The sequence below is a fragment of the Artemia sp. Qi Xiang Cuo genome, chromosome 6, assembly GCF_049724085.1.
Source record: "Artemia sp. Qi Xiang Cuo chromosome 6, ASM4972408v1, whole genome shotgun sequence".
NCBI lineage: Eukaryota > Metazoa > Arthropoda > Branchiopoda > Anostraca > Artemiidae > Artemia > Artemia sp. Qi Xiang Cuo.
In genome coordinates this window covers 46,352,638-46,376,560 of record NC_142799.1, presented here as the reverse complement: position 1 = coordinate 46,376,560, position 23,923 = coordinate 46,352,638, and the positions used below count along the sequence as shown (strand labels likewise).

The 23,923-nt window shown below is 35.6% G+C and overlaps 2 protein-coding genes across 4 annotated transcripts in view; one reads left to right on the top strand and one right to left on the bottom strand.

Moving 5' to 3' along the window:
- Paip2 (polyA-binding protein interacting protein 2) overlaps positions 1-17,220 on the top strand; it is a 73,809-nt gene extending 56,589 nt beyond the window's left edge. For both annotated transcript variants that reach the window (XM_089090781.1, XM_089090780.1), the window contains exons 4-5: positions 8,713-8,842; positions 12,406-17,220. In XM_089090781.1, coding sequence (XP_088946907.1) covers positions 8,713-8,842; positions 12,406-12,495 — 220 coding nt within the window. In that variant the 3' untranslated portion in view covers positions 12,496-17,220. The remainder of the gene's footprint in view (positions 1-8,712; positions 8,843-12,405) is intronic.
- Positions 17,221-18,475: 1,255 nt separating this feature from the next.
- The window catches only part of rept (RuvB-like helicase 2 rept), a 62,277-nt gene continuing 56,829 nt past the window's right edge, over positions 18,476-23,923 (bottom strand). For both annotated transcript variants that reach the window (XM_089090778.1, XM_089090776.1), the window contains exons 5-6: positions 23,112-23,381; positions 18,476-18,795 (exon numbers count right to left, since the gene is read on the bottom strand). In XM_089090778.1, coding sequence (XP_088946904.1) covers positions 18,575-18,795; positions 23,112-23,381 — 491 coding nt within the window. In that variant the 3' untranslated portion in view covers positions 18,476-18,574. The remainder of the gene's footprint in view (positions 18,796-23,111; positions 23,382-23,923) is intronic.

Here is a 23,923-nt window from a genome sequence, read left to right as displayed (position 1 = left end):
CGCAGTTATATCTTATTATAGAAGAAATTGGACGCATCAGTAGGTTACATTAAAAGGTTACATAGTTTGACAAGTATACCCTATTTTGCCTCACGGACGGAGAAATCGTGTCGAAACTTTAAGGAATATTTCGTTTTTTTTTATTTGGGGGGGGGGGGGGGTAAGAGGACAGAGAGTTTTTGGGAGAGAAGAAGCTGGTTTTCTATAGTCTTCACAGAATAGTAGCTCTGATTTTACTTTCTTTGTTTGTGCCTGTCGTCCTGGTATTGTACTTAACTTGCCAAATAGCTTGTCAGACGACATGCATAGAAAAATCATCGCCACTATTCTGGGAAGATTGGGGAAAAATAGTTTCTCGACTCCCCCAAAATTGTAAGTCCTCTTACCCACTTACCCCCCCCCCTCCCTCCCCACAATAACAAAAACAAACAAAAAGAACTAGCAAAAATTACTGAAAGTTTCGACAAGATATCTCAAGGCTTTGTGCAAAATAGGGTATAGACAATTTCCTATTCATTGTTATTTGTTGCCGCCTAGAACATGTACCACGGCATATTTTTAAAAATCAAGTTCCTGTACTTGTCATGGCCTTCATTGTGCTTATCAAAAACGGGGTTGGGTATGTACGACATTATTCTTATTTTTGTGATGCAGCCCCTCCACCAAAAAACCGTACAAAAAACAGAAATATTACTTAGTCTACGAAAATATATAAAATAGTGATTGAATGTTTTCGATTTATTTGTTTTTGTTGTTCTTGATCTGAGTAAAATTGGTTTTTCGTCTGCATTCGGAACTAACTTTTTCTCAGTGAGATAAACTTCTATACAGGTATATTTTAATTAAATATTTAGTATATAGCGTAAGTTAGGTTAGGTATTTAATATAATGCGTTCTGGGTGGCCCACTTTCCGTAGTTCTCTGTTGTAGTTTACATATTTATCTTAGTATTATATTTTCGTCATGTTTGTATATTTCATTAGGACTAACTTAACCACTTTTTTGATGTGGTCACTATAACACATTATTAAAAAAGGCAATAGAACTTTTAATTTCTGTTTAAATAAGCCCTCTTGCAAAATTGTAGGATCTCTGGGTCGATACAATCACCCCAGGGAAAAAGAAAAAAGGGTAAATCAACGAAAAAAGAAAAGAAAAAGAAAAAGCGGCATGTTTGATGTAAAATTACAAACAGAAAAAAGCCTATGGCTTTTTCTTAATTGGAATAGTAAGAGACGATCTAGCTACAACCTACGATTATGACGTCATTGATAAATCTTTAACATGAAATATGTAGTTTTTTGTAAAAAAATTATTATATTTAAAAAATAATTTGTTTTAATTACAAAAGGTTTTTAACACCATTAATTTTCATTTAAAATGCGCTATTGAAGAACTCTCTACGATGTTCCAATGCCAAGCTATCTGTGGAAAAGAGATTTGTAAAATAATGGGTGTTTTGCATAACCAAGTATAATGGCCTGTTTGTACGGTCTGTCTAGCGTTTTCTGAACATTGATTGCATTGCTGGGGTTAAGTTGCTTTAAAGTCTTGGCTAATTTCTTGTCAGTTTTCTGGTTTTTCTGCATTTCAGTTCTTTGCTGGGTGAACTGTCCAGTCAGGACAATTTTCTTCTTTAAGTGATGCATCTTAGCATAGGTGGTGAACGTCTGTTACTGGGTTGCAAGCTACCACTGCAACCCGGGCATAAAAATTCAATTCTTTTGATGCATGTATTGGTATCAAAATTCTGTTTTTTAGAGTCTCGGTTACTATTGAGCCGGGTCGCATTTTACTTACAATTCGTTACCACGAATTATTTGAAAGCTGTTTGGATTTATTTAAAATCAAGTGTAACCTCGTATGATGTCATATATACCACATACCTCTTTTTCTTTTCCATGTTGTATCAGTGCTATGAGATAGACTTCGGTCCTTACTGTAATCGAATCTTACCGCTGGTATACGATTATGATTTATGTACAAAAATCAAATATCTTTGAAAAGACTGCAGTATGAAGACATCAAAAATACAGTTTTTAGTGGAAAAATATATTCTCTTTTAGAAATAATTTATTTTAGTTACAAAAGATTTTTAACCCAATTAATTTTCTTTAAAATGAGATATTGAACAACTCTCTACGATGTTCCAGTGCCAAGCTATCTGTGGAAAAGAAAAAAAAGAAAAGAAAAAAAAAAATATCCCGTTTAGGCAGAATGTTGTAGTAGCTGCCACTTTTCTTTATTTTCAAGCCAATATATTTCCCTCGCTGTTCAAGCCAATATATTTCCCTCGCTGTTCAAGCCAAGGGACAGAAAGTTTCCTATATAGGGGTTTCGGACAAGACGGTTCTAATGGAGTACTTTTTGTTTTGATCTGACTCTTTTTTTTAGGAGCTATGGGTTTTTATATTTCTTAACATTGGACGTGATCGTCCCTTACTAGGTTGCTAGCTACCGCTGCAACCCGGATGATCTATCACTCAAATAATTCTTGTACAAGTGCCTCCTCCTCTCTATTAGACATAATCAGCATTTTCACTAATATACCTAGCTGGATTCTAACGTTCTTCCCTAAGGCGCTATCACCGACTTCACAAACTATTTTCTAGAACTATTTCCATCATATTGTTTGTGATAAATAACATTTCCCAGCTTTGCATCCTTGGTATCTAGCTTTGGGGGTATTCAACACATTTGAAAATGCGATGGTGATGATTGTCAGCCAAATGAGAGGAATTATCTACCACCTTAGCAAATTGGAGTATATTCGTCACGATTTCTATGAGTAAAAACATGCCAGAGGTGTTTTCTAACCAACCAATGAGATCCTTTGAAGTGTCTACTCTTCTAATAAGTTTCTGAACTCTCTTGTAATTGTTGCTGGGAAGAGCCTCTTCTAGCTTTTTTGCTTACGTGAAAATGTCGTAAAGATTGAGCAATTTTTCTTTTAAATTCCAATTTCAGTTACTATGCTGAGAATCAGAGGCAACGCTGTAGCGTTGCCTATAGTAAAGGCCATACGGCTCCAATGTTTTATTATTTATTATTATTTTTTTTCCCAGAGGCACTTCATATGGAAGGGGTCGTCGTAGAAGCTTCAAAAGGGGCTCATTCTATTGGAAATCGAGAGTTCTAGTTCCATTTTTAATAGTCGAAAGTGATTGGAGGGCAACTAGCCCCCCCCCCACGTCCATCATCCCCCCAAACATATCCAATCAAAATTTTGAAATAACCATTGTGTTCAGCGTAGTCGATTTCCAGATAGAAAATATATTTTTGAAGAGGATACTCCCCCACAACCCTCAGGGCAAGGGTTTTAAGATATCCCCTGGGGTCATATAAGGTTTTTATTGAAGGTGTTGTCGTATAAACTTCAAAACAGGCTCATTCGATTGGAAATTAAAGGACTACTGCCCTTTTTAATAGTCGAAAGTGATTGGAGTGTAACTAGCCCCCCCCCCCCCCACGCCCATCATTTCCCCAAACACATCCAATCAAAGTTTTGAGATAGCCATTTTGTTCAGCGTTGTTGATTTCCAAATAGAAATATATTTCTGAGGAGGACACTCCCCCACACCCCTCAGGGCCAGGGTTTTAAGTTGTGCCCTGGGGGCATATTAGGTTTTCATAGAAGGCGTTGTCTTAGAAACTTCAAAAAATGCAGATTCGCTTGGAAATTAAAGGGATAGTGTCCTTTTTAATAGTCGAAAGTTATTGAAGTGTACCAAGCCCCCTCCCCCCACGCCCATCATTTCCTGAAACACATCCAATTAAAATTTTCAGATATCCATTTTGTTCAGCGTAGTTGATTTCCAGATAGAAAATATATTTTTGAGGTGGACACTCCCCCAGAACTTTCAGGGTAAGGGTTTTAAGATATGCCCTGGAGGCAGGTTTTTATAAAAGGCGTTGTCGTAGAAACTTCAAAAAAGGCTCATTCGATCGGAAATTCAAAGGGATAGTGTCCTTTTTAATAGTCGAAAGTGATTGGAGGGCAACTATCCCCCCCCCCCACGCCCATCATTCCCCCAAACACATCCAATCAAAATTTGGAGATAGCCATTTTGTTCAGCGTAGTCGATTCCCTAATAGAAAATATATTTTTGAGGAGGATACTCCCCTACAACCCCCGGGCCAAAGTTTTTATGTTATGCCATGAGGGCATATAAGGTTTTTATATAAAGCTTTGTCGTAGAAACTTCAAAAATGCTCATTCGATTGGAAATTAAAGGGCTAGTGCCCTTTTTAATAGTCGAAAGTGATTGGAGTGTAACTAGCCCCCTCCGCACACGCCCATCATTTCCCCAAACACATCCAATTAAAATTTTCAGATAGCCATTTTGTTTGGCGTAGTTGATTTCCAGATAGAAAATATATTTTTGAGGAGGACACTCCCCCACAACCCTCCGGGCAAGGGTTTTAAGTTATGCCCTGGGGGCATATAAGGTTTTTATAGAAAGTGTTGTCGTAGAAACTTCAAAACAGGCTCATTCGATTAGAAATTAAAGAGGTAGTGCCCTTTTTAATAGTCGAAAGTGATTGGAGTGCAACTAGCCCCCCCCCCCCACGCCCATCATTTCCCCAAACACATCCAATCAAAGTTTTGAGATAGCCATTTTGTTCAGAGTTGTTGATTTCCAAATAGAAATATATTTCTGAGGAGGACACTCCCCCACAACCCTCTGGGCAAGGGTTTTAAGTTATGCCCTGGGGGCATATAAGGTTTTTATAGAAGGCGTTGTCGTAGAAACTTCAAACCAGGCTCATTTGATTGGAAATTAAAGGGCTAGTGCCCTTTTTAACAGTCAAAAGTGATTGGAGTGCAACTAGCCCCCCCCCCCTACGCCCATCATTTCCCCAAACACATCCAATCAAAATTTTGAGATTTTGAAACTTCAAAAAAGGCTCATTCGATTGGAAATTCAAAGGGATAGTGCCCTTTTTAATAGTCGAAAGTGATTGGAGGGCAACTAACCCCTCCCCCCACGCCCATAATTACTCCAAAAACATCCCATCAAAATTATGAGACAGACATTTTTTTCAACGTAGTTGATTTTAAGATAGAAAACAGGTTTTTGAGGAGAATACTCCCCCACAAGCCTCAGGGCAATGTTTTTAAGTTATGCCCTGGGGACATGTAAGGTTTTTATAAAAGGCGTTGTCATAGAAACTTCAAAAAAGGATCATTCGATTGGAAGTTAAAGGGCAAGTTCCGTTTTTAACATTTTAACGGGATTGTAGGGCAACTAGCCCCCCCCTCCAAGCCCATCACTTCCCCAAACACATCCAATAGAAATTTTTAGAAAGCCATTTTGTTCAGCGTATTTGATTCACAGATGGAAAACATGTTATTGTGGAGGACAATCCTCCTCATCCCTCACGACAAGGGTTTTAAATTATGCTCTGGGGGCATATAAGGTTTTTATAGAAGGTGGTGTCGTAGAAACTTCAGAAAAGGCTCATTCAATTGGAAATTCGGAGGGCTAGTACACTTTGTAATAATCGAAAGTGATTCAAAGTCAACTAACCCCCCTCTCACGGCCACCTTTTTCTCAAACATATCCAAAGAAAATTTTAAGTCAGCCATTTTATTAAACGTAGTTTCGAGTTCTGGAAATTAGGTCTTTGAGGATTACAACTCCCCCAAAGCCCTTAGGGCAAGGGTTGTAATCTAAGGATTCTCCGAATCCTTCATATTATTTCTTATGGAAGGGATGCTCGTATAATCTTTAGAGAGGGCTCATTTGATTGAAAATTGTAAGTTCTTGTTCACTTTTTAAGAGTCAAAATAGATTGAAGGGCAACTAGCCCCTCTTCCTCCACACACTAAATGTATTAGATAAAAATTTTGAGATATACTTTTTTTAAAATAGTTCAATGTTCTGATAACCAAAAATTCCGTCGTCGACACATCCCACCATGGCCCGGGGGTAGGCGTTGTAAGTTATGCCCTGGGGCATAACTTATTAAGGGGGGTTTATCACTTATGAGAATGGGTTTTGTATGGGAAGAACACGTAGGAAATCTATTATAATTATCCAATTATAAGGTTAAAATACATACACTGTTGATAGATGCAAAATTGCTTTGGCACACAAATTCCTATTAAGGTCAATTCCAAACAGTCGTGATCCCTTTGTGTCAGCAAGTGAAGTGGTCTAAACCCCCTTATTGGAGCTATTTTTCAATCCATTCATTGTTGTCAATCGCTGTCCACAAGTTATGCAAGCTGTCTGTTGTTCATAACTCAAAACGAGCATAAATTAATGTGAGTAGGGTTCAAAACCCCTATGCTTTCTAAAAGCCAGAATATAATTTGTAATTTACTGAAAAGAAATTCAAATGAGTTTACTGAAAATAAATGTGCATTGTCAATTTAATATACATATGCTGATATTTATTCCCTAAAATCTTAATTAATTTTTGATTTCTTAAAGTTACAAAAGTGAAAATATTTCAATGAATGGTTTTCAGTAAACCACCAGTGATGCAGTAGGTTTTAGGCTTCTGCAATGAGACGATACCCAAACTCTTGTTTGTACTTATTTTTATTCGATTCAAACTTGATTCTCGTTTTAAGATGTATTTATTCATTTACATTAATATATATTGTATGTTTGTTTGCATTGATTGTTTATTTAATTTCCGTTTGTTTTAAGTTTCATTATACTTTAATAGCAAAATATTTGTTTTCGTTTTAAGCTTGATTTTCATATTCAATTTAAGCCTTACTCGCTTTAAGATCTATTTATTCATTTATATTATTACTTGTTGTATTTGTTTTGCTATGATTGTTTATTTAATTTCTGTTCGTTTTGGGTTTTATTTACTCATTGATAGTAATTTCTGGTCGTTTTGGGTTTGAATTTTAACAAGTATTTGTATCTCCTGATCTTAAGTTTAAAATGGCCTTTACTTTTCTTTGAAAAACTTATTTTTCGGAAAGTTTTTTTTATTAATACTAGAAAATGGTCAAGAAATCGCGCCAAAAGAAGCCTTTACAAGGGAAACGGGACTTATAAGGTACCAATACTGTTTTCTCTTGTAAAGACTTGCTATTCTCCTTTCAACCTGGTTAAGAGAGACATTGTAATGATGAATGAGGGAGCAATTATGCGAGACGACAATAGGAGAATTATTAACAAGGGGTGGTAGAATGCACAATCTATGCACAATTCTTATTCAAATCAGTTGCAGTAGTACAAGGCTCTTCCTCTATATGATAATAAAAATACACAGCCTCTAATAATTTGAAAACTAAAATTTCTATTCTTCGTCTTCGTTTACATTTTTATACCATTCTTGTAGACATGTTTCAGTTTTGAAATTTAAGAAAAAGGGTTGAAGAATTTCTTATTTCTATTTTAATAATGTTACTTATTTCATCTGCTCCATATATCCCTAGTTTAGAATACATCTTTTTAGTACGAATCCAATTCTTAACATACGTATTAATTAAAGGCCTATCATTTAAACTATTAGACGTTTTTTTTTTCTAGAAAACATGTTTGAACTGTTGGTAAAAGTTAATTTAGGACATTATTCACTCTTGAACTTTATATTTACGGAATAAGTTCCACTATTCACTAGTTATCCATGTTTCGAAGTGGAATAAGGAGGGTTGGTAATTTGTCTTTGGGCGAAAATCGTGGACGAAGGAGGCTGCTGTGACGAAGAATTTGAGGCGGTAAAAATAAAAAATGATAACCAGAAACTAAGAGGGGCCAGGATTTGTTCCTGGGACCAGACGCGAACGCCTCATCCAGCACCTATGGATGATTCGTAAAAATTTATTTAACCGACGGGCCCCCTTCGCCGTCGGAAAGGCCAGAAGGGCGGAAGAAAGGAAGTACTTGTTATTCACATTCGTACAAATTTAGTGAGAAACTTAACTACGTTTTTAATTGCTACATTTGTCTAGAAGTAGTACAATTTAAAAGCGTTCGTATCGCCCGGAATTAGAATACCACACAAGGGATATTTCGTTTTAATTAAATCAAAATTTGGCTGGAATTTCGTGAAAAATCTTTTTTATCCAAAGCTTGGACTTGTTGAAAACAAAGGGAAATGGAACAAAAATCCGTAAACGGTAAACGTCAACACAAAATACTGATTAAATTTATCTCCTTGTAGAAGGATGTACCAGAGATAATTATCAGCTTTGGTGGTTCGTACTCGCGAGTGAAAACAAGTACACCTCCTCTTTCTTTTCTAATGGATAAAATCCTGGGACCTTAATTTCATGAATTGACAAAACCTAGCTTTTTTTTTTTTTTTTATCAAAGCAGAGCTCTGAACACTGTACCTCCGTGTCAACGCACCTCCAGGACGCTGTGGTTTCAGTAAACTCAGTTAGAACTCTCGACTCCTGTAGTTTTTCGAAGCGTTGCTTTTTCGCATAAGAGAATCGGCAAAGTTAATATAGTGTTTTGTTTTCCAAGATTTAGAAAACCAGGTAGTAGAGGATTTTCCAAAAAACTACAGAGATTTGAGAACGAACATCGCTGGCATTTAATCTTGTCTCTATATGATTAGATATTGTAGTTGCACAGAGGGAACGGTTCTATTTGGCCACAGTGGCTGATTAATAGATTTTGAGACTTCTCGAAAACCGATATTGGAACGGAAAGTGTCATATGCCTTTTTATCATGGATACTGTGGTGTGTTTTGCTTACTGAAGTTAGTTGAGATTTTATTATTATTTTTAGGTCACCGTTAAACAATGAGAATCCTGTGTCACCAGATACCTTGGCTATGAATATGGTAAACCTGGCTTTGTCACAGAATGCAAGAATCGAATCTCAAGCTGCAAGAATCGAATCTCAAGCTGCAAGAACTGTAAGCTTACTTTTGAATTCTCAAATTTGAACTTATAATAATACGAGGGCTATCCAGAGAGCAGGTTACGTTTCCATCTGTGCCCGTGAGGATCGGGTCTAGCACGGCCGTCTCAGTGTTGACGTTACGCCGCTCAGTCGGCATCTAGCCGGACTAGTGACAGGTTCGTGTTTTATCCCATTGAGTTACAATGACAGTTTGAAATGTCCGCCTTTTACTAAACAATTCTGCGAACTGTTAGGTGCGTACAGTAATGAAGTTTTTGGGTACGAAAACTACGAATTAATAGAAATTTATCAGTATCTTCGTGAAATGTATGAGGATAACAGTATTACTGAAGGTGGAATGCCTCGATGGTGCCTTTGACTTGAAAAGAGCCTAACAATAATGATCGCAAAATTCGTTCAGTTTGTCGATGCAAAGTTCCCAGGAAAGAAACCGAAGATTCACAATAATAGATATCTCGCTTAGTTTTCCACGAAGTTTGTAGCACGACAACACCACAGATAAACTCGATTACCATAAGTTTTGTGTATGCTGGGTACCAAAAGTCATGACAGAAACCCACAAAAATCAAGATACAGCAGCAGGATTTTACAAGCAAGGAATTGCCAAGCTCATTTATCGCGATGACAAGTGCCTAAATGTGAGTGGTGACCACGCTGAAAAGTTATATTTAAGTGTGGCTTTCAACTGTATATAATATTTTTTTTCTTATATCTTGTTTATTTTTAATTCCAAAAGGTTAGCATTTTTAATTCTGGATAGCCCTCGTACAAGCAGTGAAGCCTGTCGGACGTCAGAAATGAATTCGGTCTCCCACTTGTGAGACAAAACATGGGTGACTCATCAAAACGTACAACTTTGAAAATACTTACGAAAAGAAAAGATCCCCCCCCTCCTCCTTTAGTTAACTTCCTTCCCCATTTGCATACGTAAATTCGTCTGATATTGATTTTTACTCCATAAATACTACTTTTACTAAAAAAAAAAAAAAAAAAAAAAAATAAATTCTAAAAATTTTACATTTTACTGGCGGAAAAAGTCCAACACCGGGCTCGAACCCACGACACCAAAATCGGGAGTCTGATGCTGTGCCTGTTGAATCAATCTAGCCTGTTAATTCGTCTTACACCTTCACTATTTTCGTGAACAAAATTAAATGAGGTTCCAATAAATGGGTTTTCTCTGGAGTTGCACTTACTATTAATATATTTAGATTAACTGATCAGCGGCTACTCGGCCATATGTCTGGGTTTTACTCCAATGAGAGAGGGGATTTAATCGAGTTTGCCCAGGAATCTTGTTTTTCAGTTGCAGCCTCTGTCTGGATTGTGAGTAATGAAATTGATCATGTAATTCTTTTTTTCTTTTTTGAGTGAGTCATGGATCAAGACAAACTGGCTTGCCTGGTTATAAGTAAATGAAGGAGTCTCTGTAAAAAGGATGATTTTCTGTAATACTTTTCATCATTTCTTGTTTTGGAAACGAGACAATAATTACAGCATTTTTCTTTTAGAATGGTGTGTATTTGTAAAATAGCCTTTTGTATTGCGCATTTGTGGTGTTAAGTTTTAGCCCCTCTGATTTCTTCAAATTTTGGCCAAGTTTTTTAGAAACTTACAAACTTATTTTGCCAGTTGTTCTTTCAATTATCTTCGGGTCAGTTTATTCTAAAACAATGATAAAATGGTGTATTCGGAACCAGAAATCACGGCGATTAGGGAGTTTTTTTGTTGTCACAATCGAGAAATTTTTCTGAATTCTCAAAATGACTCTTGAGGTCATGTTTTATGTACACTAAAGACAATTTTATGTTATATCTTCATTAATATTCAGATATACCCATTACTCGGGCTTTCGAGTGACTCAGGGTATGGTAGATTTCTTAAAATATAAATATTTAATTCCTTCTTTTTCATCAATGAGGTCAATCCTGTCCAATTTATCATAATATTGTAATTTTGCCGACTTCGTATGAAAAAAAATGCCATCTATGTCATTTTAATTGATCCCTTCGGTTCAGATTTAAGACTGATTTATTACTTAAACCTAAAAGTTGTTTTACGTTTTACTTAGTTTGGAAAGGTAAACAAAATTGAGCCGTAGACTAAAGTAAAATTAATTTCACCTGCTTTTTAGATCTAACTTATCTTCTAAAGCCATTTTTTCCTAATTATCTTTTCTTTAATTTTTCCATTTAATTCTAATTCCAAGTCCTTTTATTTAATTCTTATAAATGAAACTGTGCTGTTATATTTTTATATAAAAATATGCATGCAACACCAGGCATCCATGTAGACATTTCAAGAGGCAGGCGGGAGGGGGGGGGGGCACGTTTGTCAAAATCCAAAAAATAGGGGCACAGTGTAAGAAATGGAACATTTCTCAAAGGGTCTTTGCGTAAGTCACTGTATGCCGCATAGAAACAAGGGAGAATATAAATTAGCATGTCTGCTCACTTAAAGCCAGTCCCAATTTGGAATTTTCTGTCAATCTGCAAACATACATTTTTGCATTCGACTAGTCCTGATTCTTCCATTTTTCAGTAATATTGCGGAATAAGTATCGTATTTGGGTGTTTTTCTTACTGGGGAAAAAGATGGAAAAGAATTTCACATTAATCTGACGTTAGGAGATAAGCGACAGCGTGAATCACATACATACACGCCTACCATGTGCTGAGTACCAGTGACCGAGCCAAACTCTTTCTCCTGGTATTATATAGTTATATATATGATTTATATATACATGTATATAGAAAATTTTCTTTCACACACTGGAAAAAGGCTTTGGCTTATTCTTAGCTGGATCATGATTACAGTGATAGCCGTAACCTAGTAAATAACGAACCATGACTTATAGGAATCAGAAACTTTAAAACGCGTTTTTGGCTGTCTAGTGAGAAAAAATTCCCATTTGTAGCTGTTTCAGGAATGGTAACTATTATCATAATTATTCTTGATTTAAAAATGTTGTTATGAAAATGAATTTATGGGAATTTACGAAAATAGCTGTATATACGTTGATATTGTTTTTAAATACTGTAAGATATGCATAAAAGTAAATTCTAAGTGCGATCAAATGTAAGAAGAAAACACAAAATTCTGGTACGTTTTTCTAATAAAGAAAAGTTTTATTTGATTTTTTTTTTCAAGATTGAAACCAGAAAAACAGACATATATTAAATTAAAATACCTATGCTTTAGAAATAAAAGTTGAGTGATTTAACTTAAAACAACCAGAAATTTAGCCTTCCTTGGAAAGGTTCTGTCACACCCCTCAGCTGCTCATTTAGTTAGTCGCAATGTTCTATATTGATAATATAGCACGCTCCATTTGGCTAATTGACAGACTCGAACTGTGGATGGAATTGTCTTCGGAATTGGGAAATTTTTGGCATTCCACTACCGCTTTCTAAAATGCACTTAGGTATAGACGGAGTAATTGTATTGTTCTTTTGGACAGTTTTTTTTTTTAGCTTTATCCGTCACGGTCGTTAGGTTTTTACTAGATTCAGATTTTCTTACCCTCTCGTAAATATCTATATTTGTTTCTTTCAGGTAAAGCTTAACCCTGAAGCAGCAGAATTTGTGCCCCGTTTTGGTTCCGTACAGCAAAGCCAAAATGATAGTAATTCAACGCAAACATAAATCGTGCATATTTGTCAATGGACGCAAGTTCGCTAGTGTGAATCATAGTTTAAATTAGAGGTAACATTATCTTGAAGGGATGGAGTCAAGACTCCCTTTATGTGATATCAGTGGTTACCTGTTGGTCAGACTAAAAGTGTTGTGTTTTTTTTCGAATTGAGCGTAAGAAGTACTAATAGGGTCCAATAGATTTTCTTTTTTATTGTATTTTCAATTGAGACACCTATGTTGTACTATTCATTCTTTTTACTGGCGTTTCTTTCATTTGCTTCGCCAATTGGAGCGCCAAGATTCATTACTATAAATTAGTTTTTCCTACCAATTCAACCTGTAGCATCTATGTATTATTTTATTTGTCGAAATTGCAAAAATCAAGATTGTGAACTTCATTTAAAATTTTTTTTTAAATGCTATTGAAAATGATCTAGATAGAGTCACTTTTAGTCCTTGTTCCTTTGTTTACCTACCTATTCTTTTTTAAGTTAACTGAAATAGTAGCAGCATAAACTTCTTTGCTATATTTTGGCTAATAAGTGTTTCTCTGCTTGATGGTGGAATCTGAAATCAACGAAAAGAAATTCGAGTTGAGTCTTTTTTGTCGTTTTCAACAATTTTAAACTTATTTTATGTTCAAATGAACCCAAAAGTTGATTTCACGCGTTAATTTGCCGGAAAATGGCGATAAAAAGAGGTTTATTTGTTAAGTAAGTTGAGGGGGCGAAGGGAAAGCCTTTTAAAATGAGGTTGTTTGTAAGAATACTTTATATTTTTTACTTATTTATCGTGGTCATGTTACTACTGTGGTGGTTTATTGGGATTAATATGCGAAAAAAAATTCTTAATATTTATTATCTTTTTCTTGTTGTGCAAAGAGCATTGCTGAAGACTATATCTTTACCAATTGTCTTGACTACATCAGGTTATAGCTTGAATTCGATTGCGTTGAACTGAACTATTCCCTGTAGGCTATTCAGTTGATTGTTTGCTTGTTGATCTACGCGTTAGTTCCTTAAGTCTGTGACGAGCGTTGGACCACAAGCCTTTTTCAGTCGGTTCAAATACAACCATCTAACAAGTATTACACATATTTTTTGGGCGGGAATTTAGAACCGCTATAAATTATTTTGCAGGGATTTCATCTTGTTTACTGGAAGTAGGACTAGTTAGTAATATTCTAGAAGCTACTCGGATAAAAGATTTTGAAGTCTTGGAGGAAAAGTTTTGATATAAAAGAAGTTTACAAAGATGAAATATATCTAACTCGTAAAATTTCTCCCGGGATGAAACGAAAATTGGATAATAAGCAGGACAAGGATCTTTCAATTAAGACGTTGGTTTACTTGAACCATTCTTATTTATCGTTCTTCTACATATTTGTGATTATTTAATTCTCCAATCTTAACTCGTTGTTAGTTCGATTCTACACGTACAATTTTTCTCCATCTTCTATTCACGATTTAAAGTCATCTGTTTGCCTCATTCCTTATTTATCTGATTTTTATTTATCAGACGGCGAATATTTCTGTTTTCGACGTGATTTTCTCATCTCGTTTAATATTAAAGAATAGGTGGCGTTCTTTATAGACCTTCCCGCAAATTCTTGAATTCCTTTGAAATTTCCGTTGATTTTCTAACTAAAATCCAATAAAAACCCCAACCTAACATTTCATTTTTGCCAATGGTGGCACTTTGTGACGTTTTATGTAATATTCACGTTTAAACTGACTTTAAAAAACATGCCAATATTTTTTTAGTTTATAATTTGGCTGAGTATGCACCAAGGGATCAACAGCGGTGGCTATTCTGAAGTTAAACTGTCATAACACCACATCAGAATATGCCCATTATTTCATTTATTGTCATCATGATATTTAAATTTGCGCACGATACGTACAATAATAGACACATACCCTGAAGGGTTTACAACATGTGAAGAATAGATGGCGTTTTAAAATACATGGTCTCACTAGTGAATACGCAGAAGGGACATTTTCCAAATTAGTGCTTTCTTCAAGCAGAGGTATTAACGGTATAAAGAATTAACGGGATATTTAAGTAGTGTGTTAAAGATAATATTTCGAAAATGGACTATAGTGTAGCTCATTTTTGAAAAAAAAAAATGAGAAAAGAAATTGAACAAAACTCATTTTGAGAAAAATAAGCTAATTCAAAACCAAAACCATGATTCTTATTTTTTTAATGATAATATGATTTTATGAAAATAAGCATGATTAATTCAAAACCATGATTAAACTCCTGAGCGAAAAATCAAGCGAATTTTGCATTAGGGCTTCTTGAAAAAAGGGTACAATGTTGTTTTAGAAGCGTTCTTAATGTGATTTATGTTTTGTTTCAGAAATTAATCGCAACTCGCTCTGATGAGGGATTTGCCACTAGGCACAGATGCAGGAATTTATTTAGGATGTCAACAGAGAGCTTTTATTCGAAAAAAAGAGAAAAGAATTTTACGGGAAAAAGACATTATTTGGAAATCCTGTGATTTCTTTTTTACGGGGGAGGTGTCAGGGACCTAGTTCCTGTGGCCTAGTTCCTGTGGGTAGGCCTCATCCTCACAGATAAAGTTATTGATCCTCCATCTCCCCTCTAGACTTTAGATACAGGTTTTTAGAAACTAAATTGAGTTATTACACCGTTAATCAATTTTGTTCCCCACTTTTGTGTTGCTTATAAATTTGTATTGATCGATTCATGTATTTATTATAATAGACTTCGTGGCCTCAATAAAGTATGTTTTGAATCTCTTCTATACATCACTTTCATATTCACGTTGCTCACAACTAATTCACTGTATCACGAGAACTTTATTAAGGTAAAATTCTTTGCCTTATTTGCATATTCTAATTACTTACCTTGATAATAATGATCCGCCCAAGAACACTTACTTTTATATTTAATTTATTTCAATTATTCACATCATTTCCAGGATATGGCAACATCTCTGCATGGTATAGATTAAAAATATAATTGTATATTTAATTTCTATTCGAACTGAGTCCTTAGGAGAAATGGGAATGGAGGTAAATTAAATATGAAAATGTGTGTTTTCAATAAATAGTTCTTTATCAATAATATGGAATTTGGGTGTCAGGAGTGTATAAATAATGTTTTTTTTTTATCAAGGATGATCGAATAAAATGTTGATAATGAATTTTATGTTTTTTGATTGATTTAGAAAAAAAGTCATATTACTGTAGTTTGATTATGGAAGTGATATAATGCTGCTAAAGATCGTTGTGTAAGTTAATATTTTACATGGACTTTCTACGTTAGATATTATGTATATATGATTTCTTTGTATTCAATGTTGTTTTATTACAACCATCCTTTTTGAACTGGATATACGCTTCCATGTATTGGAATTTAAAGTGTGGTGCAACATTCGTTAATGTTCTAGGTATATTATTGTTAGTAATAACCTGACAAGGATGTTAGCTATTGTAACAGATTGCATATATTTAGTCAGCAATTCACATTTTATTTTCGTCTATTCCTCAGCGCAAAACAAATTAATAATAGTAAAGAAAACTGAAATAACGGGATTTTAGTCATTTTATTGAAATTGAAAACTGCTTGTGCTACATCCAGTTTGGAGTTGCTTAACTAGTGAAAAGGGGGCCACCCAAATAGGAGCGATATCGCCGTTATAGTTTTTATTTCAAGAAACTAGTGTGTTCCCATTCATTCGTTTACCTTACTCATTGTTAAGCATAACACAGACCTCGCTTTGAACGTACTAGACATCTGAAGATATTGGCCATAGTCTCGCAACACGCAAGAACTATTTTTCATATAAAATTTCTTAAAAAAATATTAAAATAGTTTCGGTGTCGTTAATATTATGAGAAATATTGGAGTTGTCAAATTAGAATGAACATATTATAAATGAGGTGAATTACTGACAGGACGTATGTCTTGTGTAAGTTTTGCTAAAAATTTCTTATCACGCCTAGATAGTTAATTACCTGAGCCGTTTATTTTACTTAAAGAATATTGCTGCTAAGAGAAGAAAAAAATAATCAAAAGCAGGATTTAATTACGTAACTGTTTGTTAGGTTGAGTACAGCATAGGCATAAGTATCCTAATTCAGAGTCACCAGAATTTCAGACGAATTCTGTCCAGCTCTTTCCTTTTGGAAACGAGAAGTCGTTAGTATTACTAAGTTCAAGAATTGCATGTCGGAATGTTGTATCTCCAATAAATAAACAAAATTGATTTTAGGACGTGACTGGAGTCCTTATGACCATAATATGTTTTAAGCCTCTAGTACCCAAGTGTTTGTTATGCAAGTCGAACGTTGGAGTACCTGAGAACTATGCCGAGTCGACGTTGTGTGGAATAAATTTGGTACATGATCCGTGATCAACTGCTCTAGGGCGAGGAACCTGCAATATATAGCTGTTCCTCTTGGCGAAACTCCAGTTTTGTTATTCGAAACAAAGATCAATTGTAAAGCAAATACTGGTGTACAAGAGGCCTTATAATTTCTTTATTTGAGATATTTTCTTTTGATACACAGATAGATATATTTCTTGTTGTGCTGTGGAATGTTTGAAACGATTATATCTTGAATTGGGTACAAAAAAGGTAATTTTAAACATTGGTTATTGATGATGTAATTTTGTCGTCTTTTTGCAGTGCTCTTATGGTGGTGTTTGAGAAATTTAATGTAGTCCATTTTCTAATAAAACTGGTTTCTTTCTAAATTTTTCCTAACTTTAGGCTGTTTGAAGCAAATTCATCTCATAACACAGAAGCAATGCAGGTATAGCCTATTTGTTATTTGTAAGTATTTTAAGCATGAATTCCGTTGGAATAATAAGGCTTGTTCAACGGTCTAAAATAACTTCAGTTTTGAACATGTGCAGATTCTGAAACCGTTTTATTTTCAAGGAATAAAAAGTATATTTTCTTTTCAAATAAATGGGCTAGGAACATTAAAGTTTGTTTTGAAAATGGTGTTTGGCCTGCGAATTCTTAAGGTATACCGCCCCCTTCTGCTGAAAAAAAACTCGAACGAAAATTCAAGGATTTTATTATCGTTGCAGGCGCGTGCGCAGACCGTCAGGCTTCGATGTTTTGAGGTTTTATACATCTTCTCTGTGATTTGTATTGTTGTTCATAAAATCAGTTTAACACAGATTTGGAAAATCTAAAACGAGTAGTGAAGGCGATTTTTTTTTACTACGCATTTGGAGGATAGACTGTGAAGGGTCTAGGGTCATTTGACGCAGAAGCTAAAGTTGTGTTACCCAAAGCATTTAACTTCCTATACGTGGGATAGTTAGTGGTACTGAATGACCTCTTGTAATTGGAACAGTGCGTTGTTCCCCGGAAGTAATGGGAGGAAGTTTACAACATTGGAATTTTCACGTCGACTTGGAGCTTTAGAGGTTTTTGGAGTTATTGTAGGGCGTTCAGGAGAGTTCTTTTCCTTTATACCACTTGCATTGGTGATTCTAGAATCCATTTCACAATTATAATTAACATATTTCGGTTAAGGACACCTGTTGACCTTGAATTTATACAATTGGTAACACCTACTTTTCCTGAATTCATTCTTGAATATAATCCCTGTCCTCCTTCATCGATATTCATTGCATTGGTTAGAATTGCACTTGGTTTTGTATTTACCTCATCTGAACTTCTGTTAGTTCACAAATTGAAGTTTATAAATATTGTTTAAAAACTTTTTTTTGCACAAACTTAACTTTAGGAGGAGGAGGAGGAGGAGGAATTGATACTGGTCAGTGGCAAGGGGTGAGTGGGTTGTAGGAGGAGTCTATACACTTTCACTCGAGAATTGTCTCACCTGACTTTTGAAATAATAACGTCTTTGTATCCTTGATGATAGTCAAGGGGCTCGGTATTGTAAGCCGACGGGAATGTTCCAAATATTGGTCGGAAAATGTACTTTTATCGTATTAAAAGCGGATTAAACTAAAAATATACATATCAAAATTAGACTTTAAGCGTTTATTTATCAAAGAGTACAAAACAGGTAAATTACGATTGCATCTCTTTTGGAGGATAGACTGTGAGGATTTCTTCATTATTTCTTCAAATTTCTTCATTAAACATAAAAGAATCTTGATAATCTTTAAGGAACTGAGCCGATCGCCCTTCGTCGACAAACAGGGAATACACCCTTTTTACATCTTCGATTTTTATATCCGTTCCCTTCCTCTTTTTGGCAACAAGATTAGCCACTGTGATCAGTTGAATAGCATATCGAAGACTCGTCTCACTGGCTATTCTTGTAAGAACAAGCAAAGCATCATCTGAAAAGAATAGTGTAATCAATCGAACCAATTAGCAAACATAAGCCCGGGGCTTAGCAGCGAAGGGGACTGTTCAGTATCTTTTAAATACATCTATAAGAAATATTATGAAAACAAATAGTGAAGGGTAAGCAATTAACAGATGCAAAAATGGAGGAAAATAATAGACAAGAATACACCATAGACACCAGGTCATACGTTTCAAGGGAAGGGGAGGGGTGTAAACCTGGAAGTAATGCCCTTCCACCTGAGAATAGTCGGACTCTAAAGAATGCAACTGAGGACATACACAGAGACATGAAGAGAGGGGGAAGAGAGAGAGAGAAGAATGAAAGGCCATAATAAATTCAATCACATTATAAACAGTTTTGCTAATTCACAAAAGTAAGATGGGGGAGGAGCTAGTGAAGATGCAAAAAATCTGTTTTTTTTTATTTCTGGGGAGGGGGTTGTAATTGGCGCCACCTGATTACGAGCTAAAAGTATATGTCATATTTCTCTCCCCCCCCCCTCTGTTCCCAAAGACAACGGTATCCGACCTCTCAATTTCCATATTTTCTTACATTTTGTATTATGGGCATTGATTGGAATTAAAAGCAAGTCTATCGTCAATAATAATTTTTATTACAGATGAAGAGAGAATATTTATTCTTATACCTCATAAAAATACATTATAAATAAAGAAAAAACTAACAAAGCAGAATTAATACAAAGCTGCTAAGTATTTTACTCGACATTTATATATATATATATATATTATATATATATATATATATATATATATATATATATATATATATATATATATATATATAAATGGATTTCACGTGTGTTGGACCTTAAACAAGTAGTCGATGTTTCCACTCATGAAAGTGGAAGCATACTGGACCTCATACTGACAAATCGCGAAGCGTACTATGAACCGCCATTTTCCTTAGGCCCATTTGCAAAATCTGATCACAACATTTTATGCTGGAAGTCGAAGAACAGAAACCGTATACCTAAACCCAAAAAGACTAGAATACTGTACAGACCACTGAGTGAAAGCTACATCCAAGCCTTTGGCCGAGGGATTGCGAACTTCGATTTTGCTGCAATCTGTGCTATAACTGACATCGATGAAAAGGTCGAGACACTATATTCGACTCTGCAACAAAAATACAGCGAATTCTTTCCTGTCAAAATGTGCTTGGTCTGTGAATCAGAAAAGCTTTGGCTAAACTCAGAGCTCAAAATAATGATCAAAAAACGATGCAATCTCCATACCGTAGGTGAAGAATCGGCGGGGAACAAGTTGAGAAAAGTCGTTTCAGCCCTCCGCGTATCTAGGAAAAGGTACATACGGGAAAAAGTAGCTCCACTCCTCAAGTCAGATTCCCACAAGTGGCATGACGCAGTAAAAAGGCTTACTGGAAAACAGAAAGGGACTGAAGTACGAATCAGCAACATAGAAGGGAGTTTAATCAGAGCCTCGGATGTTAACGAGTTTTTTTTTACACAAATTTGCACTCCCTCCCCCACCGTAAGTGACGAACAGATGAGCAATGTCATCAACAGTTGTGGTGTCGATGATATTGTAGAAGTGTCCAAAATATCAGTCTTCCGTGAAATTGAACGACTACGTAACGACTGTGCCACATACCCAGGTGAACTCCCTGTGAAGCTACTAAAAAAGTACTCACCTTTTCTAGCCAAACCCATGGCATCAATCATAAATCAGTGTTTCTCAGAAAAATTGTTCCCAAAATTGTAGAAAGCTGCCTATGTGTGGATTCCGAAAGTAAAGGCACCACAGTACTGCGACCAGCTAAGACCTATATCCATAGCTCCCAATTTGGCTAAAGTGGCCCTATTACAGCAGATTGCACCCTCAATACGCATTTACCAATATGGCCGTATACGAGGCAGTAGCACGGCAATATACTTAGTGATGGTGTACCGTTTCATAGTTGAGTGGATGGACAGCCGGAACAGTTTTATCGATTTACTTTTGGCAGACTACAGGAAAGCATTCTACCTTATAGAGCCCCTCATTACAATGACAAATCTAAAAGAGATGGGAGCTGGAAAAAACTTGCTGCTATTAGTGAGAGATTTTCTGCGAGGGCGACGGCAATCGGTGTATCCGTTATTTGCCGATGATATCCACTCTGAGTGGACCGAACTTACTTGTGGCTGTCCTCAAGGAACGAAACTAGCTGCCCTTGTATTCCTTACAGTCATCAATAAAATCCTTGCAGAATTTGAGGAGCGTTTCAAGTTCGTTGACGACTTGTCTTCGCTTCTAAAATACATAGTAGAAAACGCAATAGCAAAACAGCAGTTCGAACCAAGACTTTTTTCAGACTTCGTTAACCAGTGTAAATCTAATAGTCTGCAACTGAACGAGCAGAAATCGAAAGTTCTACGCTACAACCCGCTCAAACGAGATATTACAATACCAGATGTTCCCTTTCCAACTGTCTGTCCGCGACAATACTAGGCGTGACTTTTACAAGCGATTGCTCATTTAAACTGCACGTAGACAATATCGTGCGCAAAGGACACTACTCAATCTGAAGTCTAACGAGTATGCGAAGACTGGGTTTCTCAGATCGTCAGCTCTTACTGGCTTACACGACATAAATCAGGCCAATCCTTGAATATTGTTGTCCTGTATGGGGTCCCCAAGCACATAACACTGCCTACATGTCAGAGGAACTAGAAGACGTTCAAAAAAGTGCTACTAAAATAACTCTTGGACCCAGGTATGAGAGTTACGAGCATGTCCTTGTGGTTATGAGCTTGCCCACTTTTTTTGCACAAAGACACAACTCGATAGTGAGAATTGAGATATTACTCATGTCAAGCGAGAAGCACTACTCATTTCTTCCTCCGACTGCAAAGACCCCCAAACACACCAGGCATTAGAACAGACTGCGATCGATTAAGTAATGACCGAATAGACTCGCCAATTCTTTTGTACCATATTTTGTTAGTGTATTAAATAAGTGATATTTTTTTTCTTAAATGACTGTAAAAATACCAGAATTTAGCGTTAGGTTTTGTTTGCTACGAAAGCTATTTGATTAAACGAATACGAATAATTATTGTTCACGTTAAATATATTCTCGCTTGTAGTGGTTTCTGTCAACAAGAGACAATATAATAAAATTTCACCCGGTTCGTTATCGATCAGGTATCGTGCAATGACTAGCGAAATTGGAAAATTGGTAACATCTGTCTTTCATCAATATGAATGAGATGAAATTTACTATTTTTAATTCTGACAATACGCGCAACTCAAAATCAACAGACATATCTTGAATTCTCCAAGAGAGAAGAATATTGCTTACTTTATTTACTTGTTCTTTCCTGATTATACAACCAACACATCTTTTATACAGAGCAGAATCAAGTTTACAACATTTTTGTGATTTTTGCCATACTTGGCAACACGGTAACTACCTTCAACAATGTTTTTGAGATGTTTATTTGCTGATTGTATGCACATCGTTAAATTGCCTTTGATTTTTTTTTTTTTTTTTTTATAAAAGCGTTCTGAAGGCTAAGGCTCTTATTTGTATAATTAGCCTGTTTAGTTTGTAAACGTTCAGAAAGCAAGAAAGGTTTCGTACACTCATTGGATAATATTTCTCCACGTATTATACAATATGGTTCAGAGCAGCTCTCTTCTCGTACATATGAAAATCCATAGTTAATGCAATCTTTGCAGGACTTTTTTCTTTCGGTTCTAATGATGACAAGTCATTCTCGAATTTTTTTTTTTCTGCCAATTTTGGGAAGAGCTTGCTAATTGAAAGCCTTTTACATTAGACCCAGCTCCTTTATTTGTTGCTTGCTAACTACTTATCCAGATTTAACCACAATAAAAGAATCTTTTCTTATTGGGTCTGGCGGAAAACTGCATCTACCACTTCAAACAATACGGTCTTTTACATAAACTAAATTGTTAGATTGCAAGCAAGATGTGACTTCTCACACTTGAAACTGCATTTACAACTATTCCCGCTGTACCCCTAGCAGTATTTGCATAAGACATTACACCGCCCCAAAATTCTGTTTAATGAATGGCGCCGTGACCTATTTCTCAGGTTAACTAGCTGTTTTTACTATCACAGTAGTTGCACTAGAAATTTTTTTGCCGATTCGACAATTTTTTTTTAATTCTCCTAAACGATCTTTATCGTAGCACTAGGGGTACGCGTACCCTAGAATGAGGATCGCTACCCAATGAAATCCCGTTTACCAATGAAAATTCTTGTTCCTCAGACTTCAATAATATATAACAACAAATAAATAAGAAAAAAACTTACTAGATAGTTCAGAGTCTTCTTCATCCGATCGTATTTTCAGGATTTGCTTTAAATCTTGCTCTTGGTAAGGGGATGTCTTAATAATAATCATCCTATCCAACAGGTCAATTGGAATACCATGTGGTGATTTGTAATTGGTACCTCGAATACGCGTAATACCCCGATTAGTTGCCATTATTAGAACAGGTGACAGTTCATTTTCAAGTGCTCGATTCAAGAAAGAAAAGCACTCAATGTCAAGCATATGCACTTCATCGATAAACAGTACACCTAAAGAAAAAAGCAAATAAAACAAGCTTTTATCAATGAAAAGCTTAAATACTTCAAGACTTATAAAAATCAAATACGATCTTAGTTATCAATGGAGTGAGGTATCTCCCGTTAATATGTTAAAGTTAAGAGCCCCTAACTTTTTTATATAAAAAAATGTAAGGTTTTCATGAGCGAAGGTTTCTATAATCTATTTAGGAAACGTGTCATTTTAGAGCTCCTTTCCTGTATTAACTTCATTAGATTTCCTAGAGGCGTGTTTATCATGCACCCAAACTCTGAACTTCCAGTTCCAAACTCTGAACCTATAGTTCTAGAATGTTCGTTTACGTGACTAATTCTATTTATAGCCAAGGATAAACAGTCACTGTATAAATCTACAGTCAAGTACGAGAGAGTAGCTGTTTCTACAGTGGCTCTGCCAAAGGGTTCCAACAATTTTTTTTCACATTAGACAGTTGGGTTTTGAACAAATTATTACTATTATTAGAAAAAAAATATTCTTAACTACATATACAACTACATAACTATTTAATTGTTCA